An 11,132-nucleotide genomic window follows, 5' to 3' on the forward strand; every position below is an offset into this window, starting at 1 on the left:
ACAGCAACTTGACGCTGACATTTAATAAATAATAAGGGCAGTTGGGATTTGGCTCATTTGCTAAACAAGGAAAGGATATTTAAAATTACAAGCATGACAAGCTGCATCATTTGTCAAATTATAATGTCTACATACCACACCAATGTGGATGTCATCTTAGTCAGTCACTAGCTGTATCCCAAAGGAGGAAGAAGAACAGAACCATCAACATTTCATTACCAGATCATTCAAGTTTGTATGTAATTTTTATATCTTCAGAACTTTGAGAGGTGAGGAGAGGAGAGTGAGGAAAAAAGGTTTGGCATAAGAAGCAGAGATGAAAAATTTTATAGAGACCTTGAAGAAGCTTTGACATAATAAATGGCAGAAAACAGAGGCAAGCACTTGCAGGGTTCAGCTAAAAGTTTTCTACCTGGTTTATACATATCATAGATCATCTATTAGGATAAAAAAGCTACGACGACCTAAGAAAATTTAACCTCTTTAACCTTTATAATTGTCTTACTATGTCAATGTGTGTGTTTTGGTGGTGGTATTGAATGCTTGAGCACAAAATTTAGATTTGTTTTCTTTTACTCATGATTAACAACTATCTGAGAGCATTCAAGTTATAAAATCATATCCTACAGAGAGATTAGAAAGAAGAACTACCTCCTGTATAGTAAAGGCTTAATAGGGTTTCTAACCAAACAAATTATTCCACAGGGTGAATAATTGCATAATCAACTAAATTTTACTTTGCCAATGATGTGAACCTAATTGAGCAAATATTCTTCTTCATATTTTTCATTAGGATTCCAGTAACTAAAATTAAAAAAAAAAAAAAAAAACAAAACTGAACATTTTATAATATATACACAATAACATAAATAGGGAAATACATGCGCCAACGTACAAAAAAATATTGAACTATCAAGTGCCTGTACATGTACCTCATTTTTTTACTATGAAAAGCACATTTCAAATCTCTTGACTCCAATCCAAGGAAATTGCAGATTCTGGTGAATTAATTTTCGGAGCATCGTCTTTTTCTTTAAAAGGAAGAAGCTTACCAAAATGTAAGCTCCTAGCTATCCAGCTAGCTGGCTGCAGAAAATTACCAATTTTATATTATAATGTAAGCAAGCTCTAATTGCCTATCTTAACATGCAAGCATAATAGTTGGCCACTTTGGAAGCCTCAATTAATTTCTAATTGGTCCACAGCTCCAATTTTCAAAGAACAAAAAGAAAGGAAGAAATGACAGAGAAAAATAACTGACCATCATGGGTAGTTTCCTCTCTAAGGCGCAGTGTCTCAAGTGTCGTGAAGCTGTACTCTCATCCTCAGCGATAATAGCTCCCACAGAAATCTTTTCAGTATCAAGACTTTGAAATAACCTTTGGAGGGTTTTGAAAACCTGTCCACCTCCATGCTGAGCAGCCCAAACAAAGAAAAAGAGATTCAGTCAGAACGCAACCGAACATATGAAAAATGTGACAGAGCAAGAGGCAGGAGGTAAATCAGCATTCTAGAATGTTTGTCTAAAAGTAGCAGATCGGCAAGCCAATGATAGACAGTGATCTAGTTTATGCACCACTATGCATTTAGTTTATCTCTTAGCAGAGCATAAATAAGGGAGTATTCAGCATTCCCTATGAATTGGAATGCCTCTGAACTTCTAGATTTATAATATATGCTTTTATCATTTGAGACCACATTCTAAATCCCATGGGATCTACACAAACAATCAGAAATGGCCCAAGAAGTCAATGTCTAAAGAGGGGATAAGAAAGCCTTCAAATTTATTGGAGGATATAAATTGACATAAAATTAGGATAATCTTTTACCTTGATTATTATTTCCAATTTGCTGCAGAAACTATGCTTCCCATGCAGCATGATCCCTACTCTGTCAAAAATGCATCTAGGAGCGTCATGATAACCTAGCTTTCCAAATCTTGTATATTGTTGACCTACCTGATTTGATATAATCATGTATCTGAAAAGATCAACCATGATTTAGTAAGCCATAGAAGATAAAACTCTTTTAAAAACTCTTTTAAGTACTCCTTCCTCAATATTTTTACATATCCATGATTTCATCTCCCTAATTTTCTTTTCACTCCTTTCTTAATGCCTCGAATAAATCGATAAATGGCCTAACCCATCTTAAAGATGTAATTGCACAAAGAGCACTGATCAAGTAAACCCAAACTAAATTAATCTAACATATAACTCATTTTGCTACATCCCTACATTTTAATTATAATATCAGAAGCACTAAAAGAATAGCTCCAATACTTGTTCAAAACCAAAGATTCACCATTTATACAGCAGCCAAATATTGTGCAATATAGGATTTTGATAAGCATAACTTACTTGTCAGGAGGTATAGCAGAACCTGCTGCAACTGAGTCAGCAAGCCACTTTACTTTCAGAATGAGGGTATTCACTGCACAGCCATACAAGAACTTGGTAGTTTGCAGCTGGAGAAAAGAATATCAACAGTTACGAATAAATAACTGTAATAATTAATTAGAAGTAAATGCCTTACGGAGTAGCAATCATATAATGAATAAATAACTGTAATTATTAATCAGAAATAAATGCCTTGCAGTGAAGCAATCATATAAGCTGAATAAAGGTGGCATATTTAACAGATACAGCATGAGATAAGGAAAAGACACAGTGCAGCAAGAAGAATAACCAATTTCCTAGAAACAAATTCAAATTTTAGATTGAGGAAGTGCTTAAATAGGTTGATGATTAAGAATGCTAGGTCTTGGTCATAGATTAAATCACCATAATTTTCTTCTCAAAGAACTGATGATAATCAACTTTAAGGGTGTTTTCAGAAGCTACCACATTCTGCTTTAGGATTAGATGAAACAGGCATGCAGCTGAGCTCAAAGCTTCAGTTAAACCAACCTTCTTTGAGCAAATAACAATAGGAAGCCGCTGGAAGTTAGATCTTGCTTTTCTCGTAGTCCTAATATTTGAAGGTGGAGATGGTACATCTAAGAGGACCAGTCCACCATATTCTTGTATTAGTCCAGCAATTTCTCTTTTCTTTCGACTAGAAAATCCAGTTAGCAAGAACTGTAGACCATGGAATATTAATCTCTTCATATCATTTACGAGATCTTTGAAACAATTCTTCATATCTTGATTCTGAGAATCGGAACAGGGCTTGGAATATTTTGACCTTTTATTAGCTGTAACTGCAGAAGCTAAAAACAGTAAAAAAAAATAATAATAATAAGTTTCTAAGTTGAAGAAGGTAAAGAAATTGGTATGTTAGACAATGTGTAGGGCAATCTTACAATTCCTTTGTGAAGTTTGTGTCTTTGGGGCGTCCTTATTCTGCTGCAGCCCAACTTCAGCCTCTAAGAGACAAACTCGCTTTCTAACCAAATTTGCCGTCTTATGGGGATTTTCTAATTTAGAGTCTATTTTTTGAAGATTTTTTCTCTGAAGCGCCTTATTTACAGTTCCTTGTGCAAAAATCCGTTCAGGAGTTTTTTCTCCAGCTAAGTTTCTAAGAAGTTCAGAAGGCTGTAAATGGCAGCGTGTTTTTCGGTTTAGAACAAGTGGAGACCTCCTTTGCTTTGAAGGCTGCTCAGGCCCATCTTTTGCAGGTTCATCATGATCTGATAGTGGACTCCTGAGAATATTTACATCCTCATTTTGCCCATGATCTCTTCCAACAGAAAAATGAAACTCAGACCTGAGAGGCACAAACAATTTAGAATTCATCTGATCAGAAAAACTCTTTGATGAAATCAATTCCCCAACGTACTCTGATGAGTGATTTTGGTTGAGTTGCTGCTCCGACAAAGTTGCTTCATGTTTTGGCAACAATTTGCTGTAGGTCTTAAGTGAGGCCAGATGCCTTCGAACTGGGACCTCAAAATATTCACCATATGTTTTGGGCACAGCTTCCCTACCCGCATAGGGGGGTTCAACATTTACATCTGATGTACTCTGAAAATTCTCCATCCTAGGTTCTGATTTGGTGCTGAAGCAGTTTTGAGCATATGCTTCTCTGTCATCTTTATTCTGACTTGACAGAGAGCCTGCATTCTCTGAAGATATACTGCATGGAACAATAGAACAAAGAGGATCCACCAAAGACTGATTAGAAGATCTAACCTCTTGAAAAGAACAAATCCCCTCATCAGCCCTATCAAGTCCACCTTCAAAGGGTATGCTGGACTGTGAAGCTATCTTGGACCCAGTTTCATGTTTCTGCACAAAAGAGTTCTCATCTGCAGCAACATATGCAGATTCAGAGAGAAAGCTTGTCTCAAAATCAAAAAACTTCAGTACACCTTTACTGTTTTTCTGCTTCACCTTTTCAGAAGTATCTGCTTCCTTCCGAGAGGCAAAATGAACAAAGCAAAGGATACCAACAAGAAGAGAACAAAACAGTCAGAAAGATTAAGAATGCTATATGTACAGTAAAATTATAGATGTTCAAACAGGAACTCCACAAAATCGAACGCGATTGAAGAAAAATTTGTGAGGGCTTTTGCTAATACAGACTGAATTACTCAATAATTGATCTAAATCTCTAAGAGCAAAGACACAACTTGATGAATCTGAACCTTAAAACTAAAAGACGTACAAGTACTGAATAAAAGTAATGAAGTATTGAGCAAGTCTTCATCGGGATAAGCTAAAGAAAGCTAAAATAGCAAATTTAAATTAAAAAAGGAAAATTTCCCTCTAGTAAGAAAATACTTCTTAGCAAACAACTAAACCATCATTCTAGCCCTGTTGCCAAGTAATGTGAAGATAAAAAGATCCAGAAAACAGATGAAGATTAAAGACTCCTCATCAGAGCAAAGCATGTGTCTGTGACAAGATATCCAAAAGGAAAAGAGGAGATAGGGAGAATCAAAGATGAATGAGATTAAATGTAGTCATCACCTTCACTGTCCAACCACCTGACCAGCGGCTCCTGAATTTATCCACGACTAAAGAACATAATTTTTCTTCTCCTTCTGCAGAAAAAACAAAAAGCAGAACTTATATCTTTCAACATTTACAAAAGAAGCGCATGGATAATGGAAAGAAATAGGATAAGCTTACCACTCTTTTCTGACATACAAGCAGGAGATGAGCTTACATCAACTTGAGGCTGAGATATCATCATCAAAAAGTCAGTACTCTGAAAACTAAATGAATCTCTTTATATGAAATAAAAGCAGCAGGTTACTAACTCCAGATGCCAAGCTTAAGTTTCTATCTTGCTAAATTTGAATTAGGGAAAGATAAACCTTGGTGGTGGCTAAGAGGATAAATTTTGTACCTGTACCACAGATGGAACGTATGGACTTGCCTCAGCTGATTGATGTAGAAGGGGGTTAACTAGGCTTGCAATATTGTTGTTGTTCAAACCCAAAGCTGAACCACTGTAAACTTTATCATGATGAACCATAAGCTCCACATGCTTGGATCCATTCTTATGCCCATAATGGCTGTCCACAGGAGTATCTTTGACTTGAGAAACATCTGAACCACAAGCACGTTGATCATCAGTGTCTCTGAAAGAAAGCCCTACATCTACAAAAGCATTCTCCATAACTGAGTCATCCAAGTCAGAAAGAACATGGATCTCATCAATTTCATCAGACGAGCAGCAGTTTTCATCTTCTAAAGCCTCCAACCTAGCTTGCTTAACCTGAAGAGCAGCTTCAAGAATAGCTCCTGTTGGCACAGCTTTTGAAGTCGATCCACTGCACATTAATTCATGTATAACTAATGCTTCAGATGCAGCTATAGAAAGCTCAACCGCTTCATTAACATCCGCATCTTTGATGCGCTTAAAATGAATTCTTTCTCCAATCTCTACATTGTCCTTACAGTTGGTAGGAGATGAAGGACCAGCATTACAATCAACTTTTTCTATATTTTTCCCCTCGATTTCTTCCTTATTGATTAATGATTGTGGACCAATATTCTTCGCAGCTGAAGTCTCAACTCGTTGCGCTAAAGGTTGAGACATGTTCAAATCATGGCTTTCGCTTTGCTGTGATTCAGCATCTAAAGAAAGTCGTAAACAAAAATGAACTACCTAAAACCACATCAGAGACAAAATTAGGGAAGCTTCTAAGTCAGTAATCTCAAACAAATCTACAAACTTTTCCGTAAACTCAATGAATTAAACAAAATACTGAAAAAACCGACAAATTATCATGCTAAAGAACTTACATTTCTTGGCGACGGAGAAACACTAATTTGAGAAGCATCGTTATCTCCAGATAAGAACAAATTAAAATTGTAATTTGTACACTCTTCTCTTGAAGAAGTTTGTAAGTGAGTACTGGAATTAGTTAAGGTTTCCTTTGTGTGAGTAGCAGATGATTCGATTTGAGGAATTTGAAGCCAAGTAGGTAACCAAGCTAAGTCCTGAAATAATTACAATGAGACCAAAAAATTAAATATTTTTATTAGTTTTAAGAAAACAAAACTATGACAAGAAATCTGAATGGCGGAATTGAAATTAAGACTTTTAAGGTTTTACCTCAGAGAATTGAGGAAGACGAAACCCTAAGCTGGCCATGACTATGGAAAGAGCGCCAGAGCAAGAGACAGGGAGTTTCGCGCCATTATGACAGTCGAGATTTCTGGTTAAATAGTGGGGCGCAAAGAAGTAAATAAATTAATTTAGAAAGGAAAATTAAATTACTTAATTTGAGTAATTAACTTCTTAGTTACAATTGGCTAATTACAAAAATAATTACGCCGTTTTAACGTTTTTTTTATAAATTTAATTTAATTTTTTAATTTTGATAATTTTTATAAATTTTTTACAATTCAAAATATCAATTGAAAATTCAATATAATTTTGCTGATGTTGTGTTGGAGTTGGCTAAACTACTTCGCCACATCAAGAATTTTACTTTTGCTTAGTTACAAATAAAATCATGATTTGATTTTTCTTATAAATTTTTTGATTTTTAAATTTGGATAAATTGATATATAATTTTAAATATTTAATATTTAAGATATAATTTAATTTGAATAAATAAGTAATAAATTTAAAAGTAAAGTTCAAAAACATTACCATGCGATTTGACATTTTTATATTTGAGGAATATAAATTTTTTATATCAAATGAATAATATGTGTTTATTTTTTAGTATTTTTTAGATAAATTTAATATTTTTTCATTTATTAGATTGTAAATATTAATATAAATATAAAATTTTAATAATATAAGTATTTTTACGTGAATTTAGCATCCGGTTAAATATTTTATAATTATAAAATATTATTAATATAATATATATTTTTTAATTTTAGTTAAATCTAAAAAATAATTCTTAAATAAATTGTTAATATGTTTATAAATTCAATGATACATTATTAACTGACATATTGCTTATAAAATTATAATTTAGTATTCGCTTATATTAAATACATGCAAAATTATATAAAAAATAATAAAAGTATAAATATGTAACTAAATAATACTAATAAAATAAAACATGTAATACTCCTTTGATACAAAAAATATTTCTATCCTTTAAGTGAAAAAAGCGTCAAATCATATAGTTTTTTTTAAATTTTATCCTAAATTTAATTACAATAAAAAATATTAGAAATTAAGATATTTAGTAATTAATATAAAATTTAATTGTAATAAGAAAGCTAAATATTTAATTAGAATAAAATAAGAGCTTTTGCCTTTGGAATTATAGAGGTCTTAATTTTAAAATCTCTCCACCCTACTGGGAGTTTATCTTCATACAGTAACTGGATAAAGTATGAGGCTCTATAGGAACTCTATAGGAATTGACCTAAAACAAATATCTTATCTTACTAATACTAATAAGTAACATATATTAACCATATTTTTAAAGAAAATTAAGATAAAATTATTTAAAAAAAAATTATTCATATCTTATGGAGAGAAAATATAAATTTTAAATACAAAATTTTCATATAAATATTGATTAATTATAAAGTTATAGATTATAAATTATAAAATTTTATTCCAAAAGTAATAGGTCCAAATTATGTATATATATTTAGGATGTTTTAGTGCTTTAATAGTATGTTTTATATACATAATATGTAGGAAATATATATTTTTTCCTCACTTAAAATTAATTATCTATTTTCATATAATATTAGTTAAGAGTAAAAAATATAGAGAAAAAATATTTAAAAAGAAATTTAATTGGATATATTCGTATTAAGGCTTAAGATTAAGACGTATGGACTGCTATTTGCTATGCTAGCCCAACTCTACTATTTATAGAAAGACATTTTAGTCATTTTGTATTATTATTAGGATTTATATTAAAAATTATTTATGGGATAATATTTGGTAGAGATAATGATACCTATAGTTTTATCTATTAGATAGACTTATAGTGGTATACTTATTTTTAAAAACACTTATTTAGAGGATGACTCTTCTCTATATATATTTCTACAAACCTAGTTATAAAAGAGGAGGAGAGGTCTCTCCTATATGCCTTTTGCATCTATCCACCCTTATTTTCTCTATAGTTTTTCCATAAATACTTTAATTTAGTTTTTTTTTTTTTTTTAAGATTTAAGGAGCTTTTCAAGAAATGGAGAGTGAGGACTAATCATCTTCCTACTTGAAGAAATTATAGATCTAGAGAGAGCTTTTACTTGATTATTTATGTCTTTTTATTTAGTACCATGATCATTTAATTAAATATGTTACGCTAATTTTTATAAATGCTTAGTTTAGCATTTTTATTTATATATGAATCTTACTATTTATTTATTCAATGATTGACTTCTTTATCTTCATATCTTTACTAGTTTCAATTATTATTATTAGTTAACCATCATATTAATTTAATAATAGTAATTGTTATGAAAATATTTAGGTTGAATATATTAGAGACACCAGTTCTGCTTCAATCTATGTTGATAAAAGAAAATTTAGTTGCATCATTAGTTTGAGTGGTTAAAGGAAAAGACATATCACCATCTCATTCATTAAATCTAGGCTTAAAGTAAAATAAGGGGATTATTAAGTAATTAGCTAGGCTAAATACTGTCTTTAGCATATTTAGACTGCAGCAATAAACTTTCCAAATATATATAAATCACTCAATAATAAATTTAAATAAATAAAATCTAAAATTTAAAATATGTTTAAGAGAACATCATACATAGCTTCAAAATAAACAATCATATTACTAAACCTATTAATAAAATCATAAAAGTATACCATATATCAAAAAAAAAAAGCCACAGGACAAGTTTTTTTTTTTCCGTCTATCCACTTCCTTAAGTAATGCCACATGATTTAAGCTCACTATCAAAACTTTTATTTTTTTGAGCCTCTTCCGATATTCATTAGATTGTTGCTAAAATCATAATTACACTTGATTTTCTCCATAGAAAAGAACCATACATTTGCAAAACTAATAAAATATAAAAAAGAATTAATAAAAATATAAAATTTATTTTTTTTGAAGATCTAATTAAAAAGGACTGCCAAGATTTGTATTTTACTTCTTGAAATTTTAAAATGTTAACTATTTGGTGCATAAATTACATGATCTGACAAGATCACATCAAGTGAATAAAAAGATTAGAACTTTTGTCTAAATTTCTAACCAATAATTAAGATTAACTAGACAATAGTTTTCAAACAAACACAAGACCAAAATTATCATAAAAAATACAGTTAACAATATATGATATACTCCGAGTATATAATGAGTATTTATTACCATAATTATTATTATAACTAAAACCAAAACAACCAAAAATTAAAAAAAAAAAAAAGAAAAAATAAAGAGCATGACAATGAGTTCAAGTCTTAATGCCCATAAGTAACAACTAAAATTATCTTTTAGTCTTTTTCTCACATTTTTTTATTTATCTTCTCTTCTTACCTTATCATTTTCTCAATTCTCAAATTATACATATATTTTTCTTTATGTCTCATATGTAACTTGAAAACTTGAAATTAGAAACAATAATAAAATCAATGATGTAATTGTTATAGGACACAACAATAAATTTTGAAGAAACTATTACAAATAATGAAGAAATCAAACATTGAGACAAATAGGCATTTAAAGGCATGATCTTAGTCTCTTATGTAAACCATCATTAACGGCAGCAATAATGGTGGTTTCTTCATTAATGAAGAGTTCAAATATAAAAAGTAAAAGTAAATTGAAGGAAAAAGAAATTAGTAAGCTTAACTATTTTAGGAAGTTACAAAATCTAAAACGAAAACGTAATTACTCGTATAAAGAAAATATTTTCTAATTTTTAAGCAAAAGTGGAAATGAAAAGAAACGCTAAAAAATTATAAGAGAGAAGGAAAGAAAATCAAAGAAAAAAAAGTAAAAATTGGAATAACATCTGCAAAACAAAGCAAAGAAATGATGAAAAATAAAAACAAAATAAAAGATTAAAAAAAAGCGCACAAAAAAGATAGATCAGCAACAAAAAAATTTTAAAACGTGCAATATAAAAATAAAAAGCATATAAAAATATTCTAAAATTAATAAAAATATTATTTTTTTTAAAATTTATGATGAGTTGTTTTTCAGGTGTTTATAAAAAAAAATAAAAAAATAACTAAAACCGTACTTTAAAAAATTAAAAAACTATATCTTTTTATATTTTAACATAATAAAAATAAAAAAATATCATAAATCTAATAAAAAATAAAAACGAAACATGAATATTTATGTTACTTTTCCTAAAAGAAAAGTAGATGGCATAGCTGTCAGAATCCAGGCTCATGAGCTAGAGTGATAATGGTGTAGGATTCAACTAAAGAGGAGTAACAAACACATAGAAGAGTTAAGGCTGGAAATGAAGAGAAAAGAGGGAGGGAAGAAGAAAGAAACAGCAAGGTTTGTTGTGGTAGAGAAGAAGAAAGAGCAAGAGTAAGAGAAAATAGAAAATAGAGAAAGAATTGTACTGATTTCAGTAATACAATCATTGGCTATATAACAACCCAATTCTTTAGGGAATAATTCTAGGGGGTTAACTAAAAGACAATAGAACAAAAAGAATCTTTTTTCCCCATGGATAATTCTTCATTATTTTCTGCCACCTCATTTGTTCCAGCAATGACAGCTTCTAGAACTCTTTCAATCTTGATTGACTGCTGTAAATGGCATTTAC

The 11,132-nt window shown here is 30.4% G+C and overlaps 1 protein-coding gene across 3 annotated transcripts; it reads right to left on the bottom strand.

Moving 5' to 3' along the window:
• Positions 1-821: 821 nt before the first annotated feature.
• Positions 822-6,655, bottom strand: LOC8277192. Of its 3 annotated transcripts, none has more exons than XM_048378473.1 (12): positions 6,511-6,655; positions 6,198-6,395; positions 5,296-6,060; positions 5,076-5,124; positions 4,914-4,987; positions 3,781-4,355; positions 3,305-3,708; positions 2,910-3,202; positions 2,361-2,467; positions 1,830-1,980; positions 1,262-1,414; positions 822-1,086 (listed from the first exon to the last, which is right to left on the bottom strand). In XM_048378473.1, exons 1-12 carry the CDS (start codon positions 6,547-6,549, stop codon positions 961-963), a joined length of 2,934 nt encoding a protein of 977 aa, XP_048234430.1. In that variant the 5' UTR covers positions 6,550-6,655; the 3' UTR covers positions 822-960. The 3 variants fall into 3 exon arrangements, with proteins under 3 accessions (XP_048234430.1, XP_015578719.2, XP_048234429.1); XM_015723233.3 differs by having other exon boundaries at positions 2,910-3,211; XM_048378472.1 differs by having other exon boundaries at positions 2,910-3,211; positions 3,305-4,355.
• Between the last annotated feature and the right edge of the window lie 4,477 nt (positions 6,656-11,132).

This window comes from Ricinus communis, chromosome 8 (assembly GCF_019578655.1).
Source record: "Ricinus communis isolate WT05 ecotype wild-type chromosome 8, ASM1957865v1, whole genome shotgun sequence".
In the NCBI taxonomy this organism is placed as follows: Eukaryota; Viridiplantae; Streptophyta; class Magnoliopsida; order Malpighiales; family Euphorbiaceae; genus Ricinus; species Ricinus communis.